Source organism: Anser brachyrhynchus, assembly GCF_964034855.1.
Source record: "Anser brachyrhynchus genome assembly, chromosome: 2".
Lineage (NCBI taxonomy): Eukaryota > Metazoa > Chordata > Aves > Anseriformes > Anatidae > Anser > Anser brachyrhynchus.
In genome coordinates this window covers 144,522,578-144,547,957 of record NC_137695.1, presented here as the reverse complement: position 1 = coordinate 144,547,957, position 25,380 = coordinate 144,522,578, and the positions used below count along the sequence as shown (strand labels likewise).

Genomic DNA, 25,380 nt, shown 5'->3' with positions numbered 1-25,380 from the left:
TTAATTTTATGATACATACATCTTTATAATAAAGCCCAATACACTCCACGTAATTTCAGGATAGGGTACTTGGTTTTGAGAGAAAACTGTCTAGTCCTTTTAATAGATTATCCCTCACTGAAGTCAAGATATGTTTACTGGACACCTTTACCGAATATTCTGTTTCACAAATTCAGTTTGATTCAGTTTAATAGCAGTGATCAAATGATAAACATAAATCTAAGTCACTAAAAAATGTTCTGCTTTGCCTTAATTCCATTTATTATTTACTATCTATGTAAACATAGATTGTGATAGAGGTCAATCATGTTATCTGTTTTAATTGTTAGTAAATATTGGTTGAGGGGGAGTCTTTCTTGTCATCAATATGTTTCCAGTGTATAGCTTAAAGGAATCATTTTTTTTAAATCTTTTTCTGACCTATGTAATTTGGATTACTTGGATATCTTCAGGGACAGAACATATGAAGAAAGCAATGTACACATTTTGTCTTGGGTTACAACTATGCTGAAACAAGTTGAAAAATAAATTATATCCAAATGTGGTAGTTTCTATACTAGTTTCACACAAAAAAAGCCAGGGTTCTTTATGGTATTAGTAAATAAGAAACTTTTTTTTTCTCTCATCTACATCTCTTTTGTGTATTCAGACATATACTGTTCATGTTAGTTACACCTTCAGAATGCACACATTTACAGCACACATAACAGAAACGTTTAAAAACTAATGACAAAATAGGACTCAGTTAAAAAACTACTAAATTCCAAAGAGTTCAAAGAATTGCTCAGTATCTGAACCTTCAACTGAAAACTTTGCAGATGAGGTTGCAGATGAGGACAATCTAAATGTTATTATCTTGCTGTATGAATCCCTCTTTCTTCTAATCTGCCATCTCAACATAAAATGTGACTAAGAAACTAGAAAATGTGAACATCTAATTTAATCCCTTAACCTTCTGTCACTAAAATCAGAGTGAAATTTGCCACAACAAGAGCAGAGGTCAAGTCCTTATAACCTGTGGTGTTTAGAGCTATGCACCGGAAAGCAAAGCTTAATGAGAAATAATATTACTTATATTATTCAGATTCAATTTCAGAATACGTTCGTCAAAAATGTTTTTACAAATGTGAATACATAGTATTATATTTGGGAAAACTCCTCTTTAGATAAAATCTAAGGCTCATTCTTATAGATTTCCATATAGTTTTCCATATAGTTTTTTGTCTTTATAAGGAAAACAAAACAAAACAAAAACAAAACAACAACAAAAAAAAATTAAGTCATTTAAGTGTTTAATTTATGAATTCAAAAGAAATAAAGAAGCAGACAAAAATATCAAGAAATACAAATACAAAGCCTGAAAATGTAAGGGAAATGGCAAATACACCTTATTGAAAGTAAAACTTTTCTGTAATTACCCTGATATTAAATAAGTATATTTTTTTAGTGTATTGGGATAAGCATTCATAACTGATGCACATGAAAATATTTTTAATAGTGATTTTTGTACCCGTGTGTAGGAAATTCTAACCTGATATAATCAATTTCTCTCAGTACATGAAGAAACACTGTTTTGACCTAGATTCAAATGTGTGTTGTAGTGAATCAAATTCTACTGACCACTGAGTATGTACACTTATTTTCTTTAGCTTTCTGTACCAAGCTACAATTTTATCTTAGGACAACTTTTAGAGTTTCTTATCAGAGTTTATCTGAACTGCTTTCTCATTTTAAAATAATTTTCAGATTACCACACAGAATTACAATACTTTATATCTTAAAATGTGTGAATCCATTGAACTTATATGCCTTGATAACTTGATTTCAATGTTTGTAATGTATATTAAAGCCTTGGATATTGTATTTTGTTGGTGGTGATATTTATAATAAGTAATAGAGAATTCTAAACTGACAGAAGATATACCATTATTATTGTTTTCACATATGGAGAAGAATTCAAATAGAAAACGCTAGTTCAGCAAACGTTAAGGTGACCAAATTTTGTCACATCATCCCTAAAACAGTTTCCTGTCTGTTACATGGAACTTTATTTCTAGCCAGAGCTAGAAGGGAAGGAATTGCGGTGTCCCATTGATATCCACTGGCATTCATAGACAGTTTTCAGTCATCGCAAGCATGTCAGCTGAAGTCAGAAATTTGCAACAATGTAGAATACCTCATAAGTAATTAATTTCTGAGTTGTATCTCTGCTTGAGGTAATAAAAATATGTTCTGTTATGATATCATATTATTGTCACTTCCTGAAGTGATTAGTTATTGAGAAAAGTTACTTCTGTAACCTTCAATCAAAAAAGTTGGCAGTTAACATCCCTAACATTAAAGGAGTAACAATTCCTGGTAATAATTAGGCATTAGAAAAGAACACATGATTTACTTTACAAGAGGAATATTTAATTTATACTTGGCACAGCAAAAAGTCTTTTTTCATTTTTTCATCATAAAATTATTTTAGGCATAATGCCAAGTAACTTGCTGAAAACAGAGCTGTTATTGTAGAGACTTTAGAAATATAGAATAATTGGTCCCTGTCCCAAATTCTTCATAGTCTCAAAAAATAGGAATAAAAAATATAATATAAGGATCCATAAAATAACAATAAAAGTATCTTGGACTAGGACATTTTGAAATTTTAGTAAAAATGTAGCAGACCTTTTTTAAACTAAGAGATGTCAGTTCATCTAAGTAGCTTGGACATGAGATAATCTGAAAGTTTATAATATTATTTGACTTAATATCATTTGGGTTGTAACTTTACTGTTTATTCTTAAACAACAATGGCAAGCTGCTTTACTGATCTGTATAACATAATAGGTAAACAGAAATGAGCCTAAACTTTTGAGTATGTGATTTTGAACCAGTCAGCTAGCTGTTATAATTGCTTGAATTAATATGCCATTAATATGTAAATGCTTTACATAGGAATGTGCACTTTTTTGCACATACATACTATAAAAAAATCACAATGTAATAGGCATGACAACATTAATTAATTAACTAAACATTAGTTTGTTTGATTGTTCTTAAATTAAAAGGGTCAGTTTAAGCTTGGTTAACTTAATTCGTGACAAAATTGGTCCCTAAGATACTGTGAGTAGTTCATAAGTAGCTTACTTTGTCAGCTGCTTCATCAAGGGTTTGGATACGTAGAAGGAACTGCCAGGTTTGTTCTCTTCTGCATTTCCAAGCAAAGTTCTTCCCTTTTCTGTGACCCTCCAGATGTACCTTTGGACTGAGGCCTAATAGCTGCATTCTCTCTTCCCACATCTGGAGCTTCCTAACAGTTCACATCATTTTATTTATTTTTTATATCAGGTATTTTAGTTTGTCTCAAAAATATAAATTTAGATACATAATCTTAGATATTGCTACTACTATTATTACTATGCTGATTATTTAAGCATTGACATATAACAAATAGTAGAAAGCATTAATCCTCATCCTTAGTATTTTCTTAAACACTTACAGCTGAGGGATATGTTAGCTATCTGGCAGTCTTGAAGTGAACATTCAACATCTCTGTAAATCAGGGAAATGCTTCATATCAGATGTACATGAAATTGTTGGTTAGAACTTTCATTCAGTGGTAAAACTGTTACAATTCTAATGACATCATAAAAGTAGGAAGCATTTTATGAACAGTTCTAATAGGCAAACAAGAAAATTACTTTTATGATCAAGACATTGTTTTTCCTCATAAATCCTTCCTGTAGTTGAAAAATGAGCAAGGTTTTGGCTTTCTTACTTGTTTCCTTATTCTTGTTTGATGATTCTGTTAACCCATTCAGGTATATCTTTATTTCTAAAAATATAGGTTTATTTATAAATACATATAAACATCTATTTTAAATGCAATAGCAAAATAATATTTCATATTTATTCCAGTCTTTACATTTCAAATTCTAGGTGATACAGCTGGTTCTTGTGGTGATCCAGGTATCCCAGGTCATGGGTCTAGGGAAGAAAACAATTTTAAAATTAAAAGCACAGTACATTTCAGCTGTGATGTTGGATATATTCTCCATGGCTCAGAAGAAAGAACATGTATGGCAAACGGAAGTTGGACAGGAAGACAACCTGAATGCAAAGGTAAATCACAGAAGACATACACTTTTTTTCAAACTATGTTGTTAAACATTCTTATCAGAAAAACAATTTTATATTGCCAATTTTGTGATGTGAATGATATAAAGTTGGTTTTGTACAGACCATTATAAATTTTTTTTAAAGTTTTTGCAATATATCCGTGGCTTGGCCTTAAGTGGCAAATTTGAAATTAGTTACAAGCAAGAAACTTATTTTTTTCAAAGTTTTGAGGGAAAAAAAAAAAGTATACTGGACTGTTGTTTCTTTTTCTTGAGACAGCATAAACTCTACGTGTTATCCAGTAGAAAAAATAAACAGAAAAGAGAAGTAGATAAGGCCCTTAGAACTCAATTTTTACTGAAAGATTTTTCCCAAAAATCTCACTATAATCTGATGTTTAATTACAACCTTTATACATTTGAATTTCAGAGAAAAAAAAAGCTGAGTTTTAGTGAAATAACGTCAAAATTTCATTAGATACATCTATGTAGTAAATGATGGGAAAAGGAAGTGTTAACATTTTTAAACACAGTTAACAACTTTGTTAATCACACAATCACAGAATCGTCTAGGTTGGAAGAGACCTCCAAGATCACCTAGTCCAACCTCTGTCCTAACACTAACAAGACCTCCACTAAACCATACCACTAAGGGCTACATCTAAACGTCTTTTAAAGACCTCCAGGGATGGCGACTCAACCACCTCCCTGGGCAGTCCATTCCAATGCCTAACAACCCTTTCAGTAAAGACGTTCTTCCTAACATCCAACCTAAACCTCCCCTGGCGCAACTTTAGTCCATTCCCCCTCGTTCTGTCACCAGGCACGTGGGAGAATAGACCATCCCCCACCTCTCTACAGCCTCCTTTAAGGTACCTATAGAGAGCGATGAGGTCTCCCCTGAGCCTCCTCTTCTCCAGGCTAAACAACCCCAGCTCCCTCAGCCGCTGTTCGTAAGATTTGTTCTCCAGACCCATCACCAGCTTCGTTGCCCTTCTCTGGACTCTCTCAAGTACCTCCATGTCCTTCTTGTAGCGAGGGGCCCAAAACTGAACACAGTACTCAAGGTGCGGCCTCACCAGAGCCGAGTACAGGGGGACAATCACCTCCCTAGACCTGCTGGCCACACTGCTTCTTATACAGGCCAGGATGCTGTTGGCCTTCTTGGCCACCTGAGCACACTGCTGGCTCATATTCAGCTGCCTATCAACCAGTATTCCCAGGTCCTTCTCTGCCAGGCAGCTTTCCAACCACTCATGTTCCAGCCCATAGCTCTGCTTGGGGTTGTTGCGCCCCAGATGCAGGACCCGGCACTAGGCCTTGTTGAACTTCATACAGCTGACCTCAGCCCATCGGTCCAGCCTATCCAGATCCTCCTGCAGAGCCTTCCTTCCCTCGAGCAGATCGACACACGCACCTAACTTGGAGTCGTCTGCAAACTTACTGAGGGTGCACTCGATCCCCTCATCCAGGTCATCGATAAAGATATTAAAGAGGACTGGCCCCAGCACTCAGCCCTGGGGGACTCCACTAGTGATCGGCCTCCAACTGGATTTGGCTCCATTCGCCACAACTCTTTGGGCCCAGCCATCCAGCCATTTTTTTACCCAACAAAGTGTACGGCAGTCCAAGCCACGAGCAGCCAGTTTCTTGAGGAGAATGTTGTGGGAAACGGTGTCAAAAGCCTTACTGAAGTCAAGGTAGACCACATCCACAGCCTTCCCCTCATCCACCAAGCGCGTCACTTGGTCATAGAAGGAGATCAGGTTCGTCAAGCAGGACCTACCTTTCATAAACCCATGCTGACTGGGCCTGATCACCTGGTTGCCCTGCAAGTGCTGCGTGATGACATTCAAGATAATCTGCTCCATGAGCTTCCCTGGCACTGATGTCAAACTAACAGGCCTATACCTCCCCGGGTCTACCCTCCGGCCCTTCTTGTAGATGGGCATCACGTTTGCTAGCCGCCAGTCGACTGGGACCTCCCCTGATAGCCAGGACTGCCAATAAATGATGGAAAGCGGCTTGGCCAGCTCCTCCACCAGTTCGCTCAGTACCCTCAGGTGGATCCCATCGGGCCCCATCGACTTGCATACATCCAAGTGCTGTAGCAGGTCACCAACCATTTCCTTGTGGATAGCGAGGGCCACATCCTGTTCCCCATCCCCTTCCACCAGCTCAGGGTACTGGGTAACCAGAGAACAACTGGTCTTGCCGCTAAAGACTGAGGCAAAGAAGGCATTAAGCACCTCAGCCTTTTCCTCATCTTTTGTAACTAAGTTTCCCCCTACATCCAGTAAAGGATGGAGATTCTCGTTAGTCCTCCTTTTTGTGTTGATGTATTTGTAAAAACGTTTTTTGTTGTCTTTAACGGCAGTAGCCAGATTGAGCTCCAGACGAGCTTTGGCCTTTCTAATTTTGTCCCTGCACAGCCTCGCAACATCCTTATAGTCCTCTTGAGTAGTCTGCCCTCTTTTCCAAAGATTATAAACCCTCCTTTTTCTCCTAAGCTCGAGCCACAACTCTCTGTTCAGCCAGGCCGGTCTAGTTCCGCGCCGGCTCGTCTTTGGGCACGTGGGGACAGACCGCTCCTGAGCCATTAAGATTTCCTTCTTGAGGAGTGCCCAGCCTTCCTGGGCTCCTTTGCCCTTCAGAACCTCCTCCCAAAGGACTCTGCCAACCAGTGTCCTGAACAGCTCAAAGTCAGCCCTCCGGAAGTCCAAGACAGCAGTTTTACTGGTCCCCTTCCTGACTTCGCCAAGAATAGAGAACTCTACCATTTCGTGGTCACTCTGCCCAAGACAGCTCTTGACCACCACATCTCCCACCAGTCCGTCACTTTGTGAACAGAAGGTCTAGCTGGGCACCTCCCCTGGTAGGCTCTCTAACCAGCTGCGTCAGGAAGCTATCTTCCACGCTCTCCAGAAACCTCTTAGACTGCTTTCTCTGGGCTGTGTTGTGCTTCCAGGATATGTCTGGGAAGTTGAAGTCCCCCACGAGAACAAGCGCTGACGATTTCGCGGCTTCTGCCAGCTGCCTGTAGAATTCCTCATCCGTCTCCTCATCCTGGTTCGGTGGTCTATAACAGACCCCCACCAGGATGCTTGCCTTGTTGGCCTTCCCTCTGATCCTAACCCATAGAGACTCAACCTTATCAGTCCCAGCCTCAAGTTCCTCAACATCAAAACACTCTCTAATATAGAGAGCCACACCACCACCCCTTCTGTGCTGCCTGTCCCTTCTGAAGAGCCTATAGCCAGACATTGCAGCACTCCAGTCATGAGAGTGGTCCCACCACGTTTCCGTGATGGCAACCCAGTCATAGCCTTCCTGCTGCACGATGGCTTCCAGCTCCTCTTGTTTGTTACCCATGCTGTGTGCATTAGTGTAGATGCACTTCAGTCGGGCCATTGCCTTCTTCCCCGGCTTTGCCATAGTTCCCCTGGCACAGCTCCAACAAGCCTAATTTCAGCCCCATCCCCCTTCTTTTCTAGTTTAAAGCCCTCTCAACGAGCCCTGCCAGCTCCTGGGCTAGGATCCGTTTTCCCCTTAGAGATAGGGACCCGTCTGCGGCCACCAGGCCGGGTGCCGAGTAAAGCGCCCCATGGTCAAAAAAAACAAAATTTCTGTGTTGGCACCAGCCTCTGAGCCATGTGTTAATCAGGTGGGCTTTCCATGTCCTCTTGGTACCCCTCCCTGCCACTGTAGGGATAGACGAAAACACCACCTGTACTCCTGCTCCATCCACTAACCGTCCCAGTCCCCTAAAGTCCCGTTTGATAGCCTTCAGGCTTCTCTCTTCAATATCATCACTGCCAGCCTGGACTATCAAAAGAGAGTAGTAGTCAGAGGGGTGAACCAGGTTGGGAAGCTTTCTGGCAACATCCCTGACCCTGGCCCCAGGGAGGCAGCAGACTTCCCTACAGGTAGGGTCAGGTTGACAAATAGGGCCCTCTGTTCCCCTGAGAAGGGAGTCGCCTACTACGATCACCCTTCTGTCTTTCTTGGTGGAGGCAGTCTTGAGGCGTGGAGTCGGCTTCCTCGCCCTAGGCATCCTCCTGGGTAGACTCTCTACCTCATCCTCACCCACTGGCCTCTCAAGCTCCAGGGCCTCAAATCTATTATGTAAGGGCACCTGGGAAGGTGGGGCCGGTAGGGGGAGGCGTTGCCTGCGAGGTCGAGCAGAGACCTGTCTCCATTCCTCCTCAACTCCTAGGTCGCCTCCCTCTGCCCGACAGCAACAGGGCAGGGGGTCCACCCCCATTTGGGGTGTCTCACCCCAGTACCTCTCCTTCAGGCCCTGCAGGGAGTCGCTCCACCAGTCTATCTCCCGCTCACACTCCCTGATAGCCCTCAACCTATCCACCTCCTCTTTTGAGTTCTGCCACCAGGCGGACCAGGTCATCCACCTGCTCGCACCTCACACACATGGTGCCTCTGCCTCCCCCAGATGGCAGCAACAGGCTCAGGCAGTCCCTGCACCCAGAGACCTGAACTGCCGCATTGTTGAGCAGGTGGTTCTAGAGAGAGCGCTCTGCCTGGTGTAGACCATTGAAGCCTAGCTAGTGGTCGACAGCCATTAAAGGTGGTGTTCTTATGGGCAGGGGGGGGATACTCTGCCCTCTCCTCCTTCCCTGCGCAAACTGCTGTGCAAACTGCCGCGCCACTCCCTTCTGACGCGCCACGCCCTGTTTGCCTACCCTGGTCACCGCGCTCCTGGTCGCTCGCGCTCCCTAGGGGCTGCTTTTGAACGGCCGGGGAGGGGGCGCTGCTGGCTCCGCCTACACCTCGTCAGCCTCCGTCACGGGGGCTGCCGGGTCCTGGCGGCTCCCTCGAGCGGCCTCGATGTCAGAAAAAAAGCCCTGCCTGTCCCGATCCCCCACTCCGCTGCAGAACGCATCTGCCCCGGAGCCGATCGCCTCAGCAAGTGGCCTATTGACTATTGACGTTTTTATTTTTCAATAGAAAATGAAAGCAAGTTAATTTGGAGTAAATCATTCTAGAAATTTTAAGCTATATGTATTTTCATAAAAGAGCTCTAACAGGATATTTATGGAGAATCATTTATTATTTATTCATCTTGATTCAAAATTAGGAAATAATTCCCAACAGATTTCTCTTGAAAGAAAAGCTTCCTGAATAGCAGAAAATACTTTGAGAACCTGTGCTTTTATTATCCACTTTAACTCTGTGGATTATTTGTTCAGAAGAGTCATCTTGTTTTAAAAATTTATTTCACAAGCTGGTTTTGTAATATGTACGATTCCTACTGAATCATTGTCACCCTGATGCAAAGTAAATATTTATATACATTGGTGTGTTGGTCTTTGAAGGAATATGCCTAACCAAACTGAACTTCCTGCTTTTCTACTTGGATCTTACCTATTGTATAAATTAATGACCAATTGCTGTCTTACATTTTAAGATACTTTCTGTATTATTTTTTACCCAAAAATCTCTGGAAACAACGATTCTGGTTATATATGTATAAACAGAACTACTGTTCTAGTTTAAGTCATATAGATTAGATGTATATATGTGATTACATAAGAAAGATGCATTCAATTTCCAAAGCTGAGCACTGAAGAAATGGGAAATACCAAGTTTAAATCTGTCTATGAAAGAATAGTTTGACTCCATCTGGTGCTTTGAATTAGAAAAGAAATGTACTTTGATGATACTATAGCGCGTACATATCAGGGTGTCAAGTCCACAATGACAATTGTAGTTCAGGCATTTTCTTGGCTGGGAGTCTGTCTTTGAAGCTAGCTTTCCTTTAATACAGGGTTGATGACTCTTTCTTTCTTTCTTTCTATCTTTCTTTCTTTCTTTCTATCTTTCTTTCTTTCTTTTTTCTTTCTTTTTCTTTCTTTCTTTCTCTCTCTCTTTCTCTCTTTGTTTCTCTCTCTTTCTCTCTTTCTCTTTCTCTCTCTCTCCCTCCCTTCCTTCCTTCCTTTTTTTTTTTTTCAGATTAAATTCTTACACTGTGTTTTCTTATTTATGAAAGGATAAAAACAATTCATGGAAGCAGCTATTTACTATACAACATGCATTATCAGTAGGTCGTGAAACCTACATTTTTTCAGCACAACAGCACAGGTTTCTGCAACATAACACTGCTGGCAGCATTATTGTCCTTTGACAGTACTATTTCACAAATTATCTTAACAAACTAAATTTTGAACATATTTAACATTTTACTTTACAGCTGTACAGTGTGGTAATCCAGGCACAACTGCTAATGGAAAAGTATTTCGTATTGATGGAACTACATTCTCTAATTCAGTAATTTATTCATGCATGGAAGGATACATACTTTCTGGATCATCTGTAAGACAATGCACTGCCAATGGAACATGGTCTGGATCCTTGCCAAACTGCACAAGTAAGACACATGTCTAATGGATAGTCTTGTTTTTCTCTTTCTCTTTATTGAAAGACAATAAAGTAAAATCTAAAGGATTTATAAAGTCTTCAGCTTTTTTTTTCCACTACTTCATAAATAATTTTGTATATGGAATACTTTAAAAATATAGTGCTGTAGAAAGATGGATGTGTTTATTGAAAGACAGACAGTATAGTAAAATACATTACTATTTCGCTGTTATAATATTTTACTGATACAGCTTAAGGTATTTGTATGGTTATATGATCTACCTACTTTATTTCATCGCTGGCATATATTTTTAACCTTGTTTATAATTTATCGTATGTTGTCTTTAGACATTATTCATTTAATTACTTTTCTTCATCATGGAAACTTCGTGGTATAATATTCTGGTTATCCAGGGGGCAGACAAGAAAAAACCATGAAATAAATTCTTGAGAAATATTTTTGTCATGACTCCAAGGTCAAAACTCAGATAAAACTTGTCCATCTCTCAGATAACACCTCTTTGGCCTTTTCATTAACATTATACTTGTTTTGGTTAGTCAGCTAGCAGAAGCAGTTTCAGGTTCTCTCACATTCATAGCAATCATTTCTAAGCAGTTTATTTCCAAGGCTTTATTACATGTCCTAGTTCATCTTTTAAAAGCATGGAGTAGAATTTGCTACTTTACACAGTCGCTGCAACCCAAATAGAGGCCAAAAGATAAAGAAAGCTTGCGTTGTGTTGTATTGTCTTTAAATCCATCATAATTGGCGATCATGAGAACAGCTGCTTTTGCAGTCTGCAAACCTATGAGAGAGTCCAGTGGTTATTATTTTTATTTTTATTTTCCAAATTATAACAAAAATCAGATTCATTGTACCAAAGATAAAGGCATTTTGTGATTTTATCCATATTTTCTCTTGTATTTTAGAGTGAACATTTAGACACTTAGCTGAAGTACATGCTAGAACTCAGACTTCTCAAAGAAAAAATGCAGGTGGAAATTTGAAATTTTTGCTTAAAAATAGAAAGATGTCTAGGTTGTGAGAAAGATGTCTAGATGTAAGACAATGTATCTAATAAAATGGAAGCATCATAAAGATAATATGCAATAGAAATAAAGTATTTTAATTAATACCTAAACATTATTTAAACTGTGTTAGGCAATAGATCTATTGACATTTTTAATACACAGTTCTCTCTTTGTTATGATTGCACATCTAAAAAATATATACCGTTATAATTTTATAAGTACTAATGCTTTTTAGGATCTTTAGTTTTGTCATATTGTGTATCCCCTAGAATGGCCCAAATCTAAAAAGAATGATTGAGTGAAAATCTTACCAAAAAAGGTACAACCTCTGAGAACCTCAGTCTCTCTCATTTCTGACTTTTTCATCATTGCTGACTATTAACTAGTTCCTAAAGGGATGTGATAGCACTACTAGGTGATACAACTTGTATCTAAGCGGATACAGCTACTAGCACAGGCTCTAAAATATAGAGAAATGGAGAGGCATTTTACAGAATAGCAGAATGGATGAGGTTGGCAGTCACCTCTGGAAATTGTCTAGTCTAGTGAAAACTGGGGTGGGATCAGCTACAGCAGTTTTCTCAGAACTGTGTTCGGTCCTTGTCCCTGTATAGAGAGGTCTTTAATGCTACAGATTCCGAACTCATATAATACATGCAAAAATATATTAAACTTCATTGTACTTATTTGCTCTGTTCTTATCATGAAAACAGAATTATGGAATGAATCATAGAATCATAAACTGGTTTGGGTTGGAAGGGACCTTAAAGATATCTATTTCCAAACCCCCTGCTATTGGCAGGGACACCTTCCACTAGACTAGGTTATTGACAGCCCCAGCCAACCTGGCACAGCTTCTCTGAGCAAGATGTTCCAGTGGCAATAGATCAATTTTAAACTTCTAACAGATAATAAATAAGAGTTAATGGACAACGTTTACTAAATGGCTAATTAATAGGTCGTGAAATAACAATCAACTCTCTGTGTCCTGCCAGTTTTATCTCCAGGTGTATAAAATAGGCCTGAAGAAGATTGTAAGGGAACAATTTAGTCATAATACTTTCAAACTGTGTCAAAAGCAATAGCAATGACAACAGACTTTGTTGACAGGACAGTTATTTCCTTTTTTATCCTAGCTGTCCCCACCATGCTGCGCATTTTTTGTTATGACCAGATTTCCCAAAAGTTCCTTATTTTTTGTTCAAGTCATATAACCTCATGGAACCATTACAGGATTTTGGAACAGCTTAAACAAGCAGCGGCTGTCACGAGTGAGACAGAGCAAACAGCAACAAACAGTGGATCTGGATATCGGTGTCCATTTAATAATTATGGGGTTCCGAGCTTTTATCTCACTGATTATCTCACACTCACTTGCTCCTGGCCTGGATTACCAGGAAGGCTCTGTTGGACTGGGAAGGATGGGTTTAAAGTTATGTTGGTTCATGCTGTGTAACTGCTCTTAAACTCGGGTGTTACCAACCATGATCTAGGGCCACCATCTGACATTCATCTCGTTACATCTCCCCCATTTCAAAGATCTTCCCCACTTCTAGGATCTTTTCTCCAGCCAGGATCTTCACCTTTTTTTCCAGGCCCCCCAAACCACTCTAAGCAGATGCATAAAATGTATCAGACTCCTAACTGGTATTTCTGTATCATGTCTCTCCCAGAGGGGACATCATCTCTCATGTCCCCTCTATTACTAGGGGGATTTGGGATGTACCACTTTTGTTTAGGCCAGGTGTTATAAAAATTTACAGCCAGACAATACTCATTGCAATTATCCAGTAACAGGCTTCATCCTGAGAGTTCAGAAGTTTTGGTATTGGGCATTACCACCCCCTTACGTCCCCGTCCCCACCACCCCCTGCCCCCTCCCTCTTCCCCCCCGCATATATGCTGCTATTTTCTACCTGCCAAGGTTCACAATTGTTTGGCACCTAGGAGTGCTTGTTCATTATAAACCCAGTAAGAAAGTCACGTAGGCTCTGTTAGGTATCATTAAAAAACAATTTATTAGAGCTAACACTGTAAGGAGAGAATAGCATAGATAATTTTTAGGGCCCCTTTAGATGCTGGGAGCCCCCCAGGGGTGTAGCATTGAACAGGACTCCAACCCCTGTGCAGCATTACAGGCAAACCTCGTCAATAGCAGGGACTTTCTCCTTTTGGTCATCCAAGCTTTTATAGCATTTTCTTACAAGGAAACAAATCTATTTATCATTCCTACAGTCAAACAGAAATGATGTTCTCATGACAACTTCTTGCTGCACTGCTAGATAAAAACAAGGACATGCTCCTGGTGTAATCACTGGTATTGAGTGGGAGCTGCCTCCAGCTGCTCTGTTAGAAGCAGCTGGCTTGGCCTCCATGGACAAAGGATCTGTGCAGCACAACACAGCCTGAAGGCCATGATGGACATGCAGCACAGCACAGCACAGGTACCTCCTCAGGCTAACTGTTATGTGGATCACTGACGCTTCTGTACATCATTAACTCTGATCTACAATGGTCCTTCAGTGAAGATCACTAAAACACTTCAAACTATTTTTTTATTATTATTATTATTAATTTTTTTTTACATGATGACTTCAGTGGAAGTGATCCAATTTTGGTTCATTGGATGGACTGCTTAAGCAGGGTATGGATCAAGATGACCTCCAGAGGTCGCTTCCAACCTCACCATTCTGTAATTCTGTTACTGCCTGACCTCTCAAGGACTCTTCCAGTCCTATTTATGAATCTGTGAACTTTTAAAACTATCACTGAGCCTGCTAAGTAGGTGGTACGTTTCTTTTCATAAAGGTTCTAATCCTATGTTTATGATCAAATACAGTATCTTGGTAAAATCAGGTCGCCTTCTGTTGCATTAAAGGTTAAAGTAATTGGGAGTGATGCCCAATTAGCCATTATAAGTCTGATCACGTCCAGGGTACTGAACTATCATGATTACTGATTCACAAATAACATAATAACGCCCTCAAAATCGTCACATTTCATGAACTACCACAGCCACACTTAAACAGTTTGGTTGCATTCAGTGAGAACTATCACAGACAGGTTAAATGAGTAGTGCAGTTTATTAAAGCAACAGGTACACAGGTTCTTTGGATTTCTGGTGATAAATTCACTGTCTGCAAAACACGTGCAAATACCAAAAGTTCAAGTAATACAGCCTGGCTACAAACATGTTAAAAGATATGAATTGACTATATAGAGATTCCTGGCATAACCAAGTGTTCAAATCTTACCCAAAGTTGTCCCAATGGGGGGGAGGGGTGGGGGAGGAGGGGCGAGGAAAGAGAGGATCAACCTGTCAACTGGTCCCAGAAGTCAAAATGTATCTTTCGAGATAATAACTTTTCTGTTGCAATGATATCTTCCCTAACATTCTCTCTGCCTTAAGCTAATTTATATCATTTCTTATCAATCAGGTGGAAGCTTGAGTGACTCTAGTCATATAATACCTTTGTTAGGATTGGTGCTAAATTTTCTCACTTCTGTTTAAAGGTATAGGCTCAGAGAAATTCAGAGCGCATGCTCAGTGAGGGGTGGTCGCACCTTGGAGGCGGGTAGCCTTTGGGATGGAGGTGTGTTTTGGTATTATAATGATATTATAATTCACCAAAAGGACAACATTTTTTCAAAAACATGGCAGGCCATTGGCCCACTGTAGCAAATATGCAGCTTATTGGTTCCGATGTACCTTTGAGTTCCCATCTTCTCACAGAGTCGGGCCACAGTGTCTCCACTCTGCTCCATCCTCCATACAGTTCCTCTTAGAGTCAGCACACCAAATTCTCCTGCTGTGGCCAACATCTAAGGTTGGAGGCCTAGGGAACTTCTATGGAATGCAGCTACCGTCCACCCTGGAAGCTTCTTCAGTGCTGTACCTTTTCTTAGAAATGTGAATATAAGCTTAATTTCTAAGTCACCTCAGGCAATTATTCCACACCTTCTTGCATCCACTTTTGCTTTCTTTGAAAGTTAAATGTTACAGTATAAGACAAAAGAGTGAAAGGTTCTTTTTCTTACCTCTCCTTCTGTACCTCTACAAATGGTTCTAACTTTACAACACAGTAATATTAAGAATGACACTTTTTTCCCTTGACCTTTTTTTTTATTAAACTCTTTTTTTCTATAGTAAGATAACAACTAGTGAGTACAGAAGAATAAAAGCAGACAAGACAATCATATTGTTTTTTGTATGTTTGATTGTTTGTTTTTGAGATATGGTTTGAAATGTTAATGGTAGGAAAGTAGGAACTTTGAGAAGGTATTGGAATCTAGAGACCTACCAAAGCCATGATGACTCTTTCTGTATGAAGGATCAAAGTGTCAATAGCAGAAAATAGTGCAATCACTACAGTAACATTAACAGTGGAAGAAACAAAAATTTGGTATTAATGACAAAAAGTAAAAACACGGAGATTGTAATGAAGGTGAGTGAAAAAGCTGAGAACACGGTTTTAGTTAGATTTAAATAAACAAAGAAAATAGTTTACAGGCCTGAAGTAAATGGATAATTTTGTGAAGCTGTTTGAGCATATATTGCGTATGGTGTTTGTGTTCTTAAATTTGTAAGGAAATTATTTGCAATATTCTTCACAATGTAATTAATGAAGTTTAGGGAAAAAAGATGGGCATTATAGGCATGGACATTATGTTGTAATACAGTCAAAACAAAAGTGTATGTGGAAAAATATCAAGGATGATTTTAGTTGAATTTACACCATTAAGGTCACTAAATGGAATGTGTCAACTAAAGAAAGGTAGAATATTTACAGTATTTGAATATACTCATGTAACTAAGAAAAACAGTTCTGTCTTTGGCAGTTCTATATTTGTTGAATAACGACATATAAAAATATATATATTTTTAAGTTTTCAAAAAATGTACTATGTTGCCAGGTAAAACAAAATACATTGATCTTCTGTTTTCTTTATCTAAACAGCTCTACCAAGGTAACCTTGTGCTATGTTCTACTGCCTATTCTGCACCCATAGGCAGCTATTGTGTGGGACATTTTTACTTTTTGAAGTTTTGAATCATGCAGTTTAATTAATATCTGCTTACTTAGACTGTGGTAAACTATGGAGCTATACTATACTAATTCTGGAATACTATACTTCTTTTGAACAGGTGTATAGAAATACTATATTTCTTGGAGCTTACTAACTGTTTGGATCAAAAATACAGAACACACTGCAGGTTTTCTCATTCCAGAAACCAGGATACAGAGAGGGTGCTATTCACATTGGTCATGCTTTAGCATGGAGTTAGAAGTAGCCAAGATGTGCTTTCTTCCCAGGAGACTGCCCCCAGAATTAACCAGCAGTAATAAAGATGCTGTGGGGAGACTGCAAAATTTACTGTAAAATGAACTGTCAAACACATGGGTGCTGTACTTTGTTCAAACTATATATAATTTTAGTGGCTTTTTTATTATTTTTTATTATTATTTTTTCCTGGAAAAAACAGCTTTTGATCATTGCCACTATGGTTCTAAATTCTCCAGATTTCTAGATTTCTTACTCTGAAAACTGTTCCAGAAACTGATAGATCAAATTTACCACATCTGAGAGAAAAATAAAAATAAAAATCTTTGATTATAGTTATTTATCTCCTTATTAACCTAAATTATCTCCTTACATTAGAAATCACAAGATGTTTTATACCCACTCTCCCTCATTAAAGGCTATATGCCTAATTTTGGCATAAACCATGGGCCATATTTTTAGATTGCCTGAACATTCTCTTCTGTTTATGTACATAGTTGTAATGTGAGCATTTACAAAGTGCTAGTTTTTCTCCATACATACAATTTAAATTTTCCAGGCTATGTTTGCTTTGAGGTTGTTCAAATGGAAAAGTAAACTAAACATATACCTGCATCTTTAATAATGAGGCTTTATAGTGACATGAAAATTAGAGGGTATCAAAGCACAGTGGCTTATTTCTTACTTTTGTTCCTTTTAAGATCTTAAAATTTTACTGATTAAAATTCTACAGTCCATTACTTCTGCTTTTGAACAGGTGTATAGATTTTCTCCAAAATGTAACAGCTGCACAAATTGTGTTTGGCAGCTAATTTGAATGACATACATGTTTATCTTATGTTGATAGAGATGAGATTTATGATATTTTTCCTCCTATTTTTCCCTAAGAAGTTCCTAATTTGCCCTGTTTGTCCCCTCATATATATATATATATATTAATTGCATTCAGTTTTTTTAAAACCTATTTTTCATTAATCTCCCTTCAGTTATCAACTGTGGAGATCCAGGAGTCCCAGCAAATGGCATGAGATATGGTGATGATTATGTTGTTGGACAAAATGTTACTTATATTTGCCAACCTGGATATACAATGGAATCAAATAGCTCCTCCATTCGCACTTGTACTACCAACGGCACATGGAGTGGAGTAATCCCAACTTGCAAAGGTACAACATTAATTTTGATTGTCCAGTATTTCTTCTAGGTCATTTACATCCACTGTTTATTATAATGAGTCAGTCAAGTACTTCTTTAGAAATCACGGCTTACTATTATTATTAACATGTTGTGTGGTGTCATGACCACACAGACACCAGGGTTCTTTTAGGATCAGTAACTGCTACTACTTTATTGATGACATAACTTCAACTCAACTCCTATTGAGGACAGGCTCCCTTATACCATTCACTCTACAGCAGTACTTTTCCACTAACTATTCATTGGTCAAACAACTTTGCCCAGCAACAGCAAACACCCAGCAACTTCCATGTCTTAACAACTGGAGAACAAGCAGTCTGAGACCGCGAGGGGTTTCCTGAATCAGCCTTCTTTGTTTCTTCTAAACGCTTTACATTCCTCCTGGCCTCATCGTTAAGAGTCTGATGTTATTGCCAACCATGGGGCTTGTCGACCCCCATGGCCACACTCCTACAATGTTTAATTGATTGTTTGGCTGCAGGAAAAGTGATTTCATCATTTGGTTCTTTCCCTCCATTTTAAAAGATTAAGATGCCAGCATAGCATGTTCACATTTTTTGTTGTTGTTTGTTTGTTTGTTTGTTTTTAGCTTTATAGAACACTTTGCTACTTTGCTGCTAGAGTAAATTAGCCACTATGATGTTTTACATTTATTTTTTGTTTGTTTGTTAAGGTTAAGATGTAATTACCAAAGATGACCTATATACATATGACTCTGTCTTTACTAAAACACCACTCAGGCACATGATGAAAGCCTTTGCGAAAGGTCTGCATATACTGAACTTTCTCAAAGGCAAATTGCTCTGGGTTACCCTATCCATAATACCAAGATTTTTCTCTGATACTTCCCTCATTAGATGTGTACCTTTGAGTATCACTGTGATGTCTCAACATATTCAGCAAAAGTCTAAATCCTTCTAGCAAATTCCCTAATAATCATTCTTCTGATTTGTTTTATTTTCTCTAATGAAAACCAGAATGATAAATCTCCAGGTCCTAATTTTCTCTCTTTTACTAATTGAATTATTGATTTTCCTTATTTATGGCATTTATTTTAATAATATTTGTTGAAATTTAAATAGAAAACAAAACAAAACAAAATAACAACAGAAAAAGAACTTTACTGAAAGACAACCCTATCTATGTAATCAAAACAATTTTCTCAGAAAGCCCCCCAGGATCTTTCTTGCTAAACCTCAAAACACCTTTCTACAGAGTCATTTTTCTCACTCTTCCTGCTATCACAGCTGTAGAGAAGCAGTATTAAATTTTCAGTGTTCTTTCTTTCTGGGCTCACACTAAGTGTGTCTAATCCCTATTACTTTAAAACTTAATTGGCTAAGCATGTACTTACTTTGTTCTCATTCATCTTCCTTCTGTTTTCTTTTCTGGAAGTATGATTGCATACCTCATTTTCTCCCCTGAGGTCATTAATCAAAACATATCAAATCAGTTTTAAATCTCCACCCCCACCCCCCCATTTGCAATTATTTTCCTTACAAACTACAAATGTCCCCATATGTTACCAAGTCTAATTTAATTCTATTTCACCTTTGATAATGTCTTTTTTTTTAGTTATTTTTTCCAGCATTTTGATTTTTTTCTATTTTAAAGAATGTCAGACTTCAAGATCCTCTTAAAAAAAAACTCTTAAAAAAACTTCTTATTTCTGTTTTTATTGTGCTCTTAACCAGCTTCAATTACAAATCTAATTTTAAGAATATAAGAATAGCCATACTGCTCCAATTGGCCAGGGGTCTGTCTGTCTCCAAGAGTGTCTGTGAGTGAACAGCTAGAAGATTATCAGACAGAACAAGTATTTATGGTACAGTCTCCCCAACAGTCTCACAGACTGAAATTCTTAAGGACTATATGGTACCTAAATGGGAACAGGAGAGCTAGCTCTAATTTGATTCAAACAACTGTACAAAAAAAAGAGTTAAACTGTCACTTATGGGCTTGAGTCCTTCTGTTTCTAGTCCATATATATCTTGTATAAATACTAGACAATAATCATATGCAGAATCTTTAGGATTCTCAGGATTTCCCTCTGCTCCGCACAGGTTTGTGTGCATGCACTAGGTAAGTTAATAATCACTGCCCCCCCCCCCCCTTTTTTTTTAACTTTGTAATTAAAAGGAATACATAATATCCATTAGTATGTTTGAAATGTGTAATAATTAGCTCTTACTGTCAGGAGGAAGTGGTCCTCTGGCACCATTTAGTTAAAATAATTGGAAAATTAACTGGCTAGAAAGTGGATACTAAATTGTCAGAGTGTTATTGAAACAGAATATATAAATGATTCTTTGGCTTTGCCTAGCTGGAAAAGGATGCTTATTCAAACTTTTTTTTTTTTTTTTTAATGCAAACTTGCATTTGTAATATATTTCTATCTGAAAACATGATAGCTGTTGCTATATCACAGAATCACAAAATCATTGAACGATTAAGGTTGGAAGGCACCTCTGGAGGTCGTCTGGTCCAACCCCTCTGCTCAAAGCAGGGCCACCTAGAATAGGTTGCCCAGGACCATGTCCAGGCAACTTTTGAAGGTCTCCAAGCTTGGAGGCTCCACAAGCTCTCCGGGCAACCTCTACTAGTGCTCACTTATCCAGACAGAAAAGAAGTACTTCCTGACATTTAGATGGAACAATTTTGTGCCCATTGCCTCTTGTCCTGGCACTGGGCATCACTGAAAAGAGCTATCCACTTTGCACCCTCCCTTCAGGTATTTACATGCACTGATAAGATCCCCCCTGAGCCTCCTGTTCTCCAGGTTGAACAGTCACAACTCTGTCAGCCTTTCCTTAGAGCAGTGGTGCTCCAGTCCCTTGATCATCTTGGTGGCCCTCCACTTGACTCTCTACAGTATGTCCATTTCTCTCTTGTTCTTGGTGGTCCAGAACTGGACACGGTACTCCAGGTGCAGCCTCACCAATGCTTAATAGAGGGGAACAGTCACTTCTCTTGACCTGCTGGTGATACTTTGCCTAATGCAGCCAAGAATACCATTAGCCTTCTTAGCAGCAAGGACACGTTGCTAACTTATGTTCAACTTGGTGTCTACCAGGACTCCCAAGTCATTTTCTGCCAGGCTACCTTCCAGTTGTGTTGTCCCCAGCATGTACTGGTGCCTGTGGCTGATCCTTTCTGTGTGTAGGACTCCGCACTTCTTGTTGAACTGTGTGAGATTCTTTTCTCTCCAGCCTGTCAAAGTCCTTCTGGATGGTGGCATGACCTTCCGTTGAATCAGCCTCTTCTCCCAGTTTCCTGTCCTCTGCAAACATACTGAGGATACACTCTACCCCATTGTCCAGATCATTAAAGAAGATGAAACATGACTTAAAGTTAACTTTAACTCAAGTTGAACAGGCCCGGACCCAGTATTGACCCCTGGGGTATTCCAGTCATTATTGGCCTCCAACTAGACTTTGCACCACTGACCTTTACCCTCTGGTCCTGGCCATTCAAAGGGTTTTCAATTCACCTCACTGTATGCTCATCCAGCCCATATTTCAACGGCTTCTCTGTCTTATGGGAGGCAGTGGCAAAGACCTTACTAAAGTCCAAAAAGAAAATATCCACTGCTCCTCCATCATCCATCAGGCTGGTGTTTTCATTATAGAAGTGTATGAGATTGTTTCTGCGTAACTTCCTCTTGGTGAATCTATGCATACTACTACTGATGGTTTTCTTCTCCTTCGTGTACCTGGAAATGGTTTCCAGGATTAGCTGTTCCCTCACCTTCCCAGGGACTGAGGTGAGGCTGACAGGCCCGTAATTTCTCAGGTCCTCCTTCTTGCCCTTCTTGAAGATAGGAGTGACATTTTCCTTCCTTCAGTCTTCAGGCACTTCTCCCATTTATCACAACTGAGCAAAGATAATCAAGAGTCACCTCACAATCACATCCATAAGCTCCCTCAGCATTCGTGAAAGGATCCCATCGTGGCTCATGGACTGATGAATGTCCAGTTTACTTGAGTATTCCCTGACCTGACCCTCTTCCACCAAGGGTACATCTTCCTTGTTCCAGCCATTCAGCCTGGCCTTTGGGACCTGTGATTCCTGAAGGCTAGTCTTGCTGGTAAAGGCTGAGTCAAAGAAGACATTCAGTACCTTGGCCTTCTAACCGTCTTGGTAACCAGGTTTTGTGGTTTAATCCAGCCAGCAGTGGAGCTCCACACAGCCATTTGCTCGCCCTCACTCCCCCAGTGGGATGGGAAAGAGAATCAGAAAAAAAAAAAAAAAAAAGAAAAAAAAAAGTATAAGCTTTTGGGTTGAGATACAGACAGTTTATTAGGATGGCAAAGAAGGAAAAAAATAGTAATAATTATAGTGTGTACAAAACAAGTGATGCACAATGCAATTGCTCAGCACCCACTGACCAACTCCCAGCCTATCCCTGAGCAGTGGCTCCCCCCCACCCCGACAAGCCACCCCATATTAATTGTTCAGCATGATGTCATTTGGTATGGAATAACCTTTTGGCCAGTTTGAGTCAGCTGTCCTGGTTTTGTCCTCTCCTAGCTCCTTGTGCACCCCCAGCCTCCTTACTGGCAGGGCGGTGTGGGAAGCTGAAAAGTCCTTAACTTAGTGTAAGCACTGCTCTGCAACAATTAAAACATCAGTGTGTTATCAACATTATTCTCATTCTAAATCCAAAACGCAGCACCATACCAGCTACTAGGAGAAAAATTAACTCTATCCTAGCTGAAAACAGGACACCAGGTTTCCTTTTTCCTTCAGGAGAGGGCCCACATATTCCCTAGTCTTTTTATCACTGATGTACTTGTAGAAGCCCTTGTTGCCCTTGACATCCCTAGCCAATTTCAATTCCATTTGGGCTTCAGCTTTCCTTACTTGATCTCTGGCTGCTCATACAACGTTTACATATTTCTCCCAGGTTACTTGTCCGTGCTTCCAGCCTCTGTAGGCTTCTCTTTTGAGTTTTCATTTGGCCAGGTGCCTCTTGTTCATACATGCACCCCTCCTGGTGCTTTTGTCTGACTTCCTCTTTGTTGGGATGCATTGCTCTTGAGCTTGGAGGCAGGGATACTTGAATATTAACCAACTTTCTTTCCTCCCCTCTTCCCTCAAAGGGCCTTATCCCAAGGTACTCTACCAAGCAAAACCTTGAAGAGGCCAAAGTCTGATGTCCTGAAATCCAGGGCTGTGAGATTGTCACCGAGCCCTGTCTTTCCTTTAATCCTAGCCTATAAATTCTCAGTCATCTCCTCATCCATCCATCCCTAGGCAGAGCTCCATGCACTCCAGCTGCTCATTGACGTAGAGGACAACACCACCTCCTTGTCTCCCCAGCCTGTCCTTCCTACAGAGCCTGTATTCTTCCATTAGATGACTCCAGTCATGGGAGCCATCCCACCACATCTCCATGATGCCAATAAGATCATCGCCCTTCAAGCATACACACATATCTAAATCATCTTGTTTAGTCCCCATACTGCATGCAGTAGTGTATAGAAGAGGGGCACCCCAGCGTGCTGTAGACCTAGAAAGTGTCTGGGAGATTTCTCCATAATGCTGCCTCACAGACATTTCCTTGCTAACCTGCAAGTGCTGGAGGTGTCCTTGCTTAAGCCCCTTTTTTGATGATTTTGTGATCCTTCCCTATCACATTAACCCCCGTCCCTTTGTTCAGATGCACTGTGTGTCACTCTTTCACAGAGCTGCTGGCTACTCTCTCCCTCCCCACTCCTTCCTAGTTTAAAGCCCTCCTGATAAGGTCAGCCATCCTATTGGTAAAAATATCTTTGCCCCACTTAGAGAGATGCATCACTTCTCTCCCAAGAAAATATTAATCCTCAAGCAGGGTCCCATGATCATAGAACCCAAAACCCCATCACCAACACCAGTTCTTCAGAAATTATTGACCTCCCTTATCAGTGCTATTCTTCTCACATCCTTTCTCCTGATCAATGGGATTGAGTAAAAATACTACATGGGACCCCATACTCTTGAACACTGCCCCAAAACTCTGTAGACTGCCCCCAGAGCTCTGGTTGAATCTCTGACCAAAACATTTAGAGTGGTGTTCTGCCCTGTTGCTGGGTTTTGCTTGTTTGTTTTGAATACATATATATGTTTACATATATATTTATTTTATATTTTTTCTCCACAGATTTCTGATATTACTACTGCTTTCATGCTAATTCTTCTGTTTGTTAATAGATATTTCTTTCTTTATTATTCAGATCAGAAGTTAAAATATACGGATCTTTTTAAAAAGACTAGTAATGAAGCTCTTGAAGAATGCAGACAGACTTTAGCCACTTGATGTAGTGTCTGTAGAGTACTTATTTGAACCCTTTTTATTCAAACAACATGAAAGTGATTGACTGTACCATCAGCAAGTTTGACAATGAATTCAAGCTGAGTGGTGTGGCTGGCATGCTGGAGGGAAGGGATGCCATCCAGAGGGACCTGGACAGGCTTGAGAGGTGGGCCTGTGTGAACCTCGTGAAGTTCAACAAGGCCAAGTGCAAAATTCTGCACCAGGGTCATGGCAATCCCAAGCACAACTACAGGCTGGGGACCCCACCTGGAGTACTGCATTCAGCTCTGGGGCCCTCAATAAAAGAAAGATGTGGACTCATTAGAGCAAGTCCAGAGGAGGGCCACAAGGATGATTAAAGTTCTGGAACACCTCTGCTATGAAGATAGGCTGATAGAGTTGGGGTTATTCAGCCTGGAGAAGAGAAGGCTTCTGGGGTGACCTTATTGCAGCTTTCCTACCTAAAGGGGTATTACAAGAAAACTGGGGAGGGACTCTTTGTTGGGGACTGTAGTGATAGGACAAGGAGTAATAGACTTTTTTTTTTTTTTTTTTTTTTTAATTCTGTAGACTACATAGTCTCTACACTGATTTTTGGGTAGGCTCACTGCATTGTTTGAAACAACATCCTGTTTTATTTAAGACACTTCATCAATCAGCCATTAAAGTATGTCTCTGAAATGGAACAAACTAGAAGTACTAACATCAGGAAATGTGGCAACAACACAGTGAGGAGATAGTATGTTCTCACTCTATTGTCCTTTAAAAGAGGTGAAATTAGCACATATGGTTCTTCTAGTAACTATATACACTGGGGATATTTACAGCAGCTGGACCTAATTATTTTGAATGTTATTGCAGCTGTTACCTGCCCAACTCCTCCGCAGATCTCTAATGGAAGGTTGGAAGGAACAAACTTGGACTGGGGATTTAGCATTAGCTACGTCTGTTCTCCAGGCTACGAACTCTCTTTTCCTGCTGTTTTGACTTGTGTTGGGAGTGGAACATGGAGTGGTGAAGTACCTCAGTGCTTGCGTAAGTATTTTCTCTATGATCCACTATTTCTTTATCTAACTGTTGAGCTTTTTTATATTT

The 25,380-nt window shown here is 39.8% G+C and overlaps 1 protein-coding gene across 6 annotated transcripts in view; it reads left to right on the top strand.

The window, feature by feature from the left end:
- Positions 1 to 25,380, top strand: part of CSMD3 (CUB and Sushi multiple domains 3) — a 703,323-nt gene that overhangs the window by 640,908 nt on the left and 37,035 nt on the right. For all 6 annotated transcript variants that reach the window (XM_080578052.1, XM_080578051.1, XM_080578050.1 and 3 more), the window contains 4 exons: positions 3,925 to 4,107; positions 10,312 to 10,488; positions 17,780 to 17,959; positions 25,147 to 25,320. In XM_080578052.1, the coding sequence (XP_080434178.1) occupies positions 3,925 to 4,107; positions 10,312 to 10,488; positions 17,780 to 17,959; positions 25,147 to 25,320 (714 nt within the window). The remainder of the gene's footprint in view (positions 1 to 3,924; positions 4,108 to 10,311; positions 10,489 to 17,779; positions 17,960 to 25,146; positions 25,321 to 25,380) is intronic.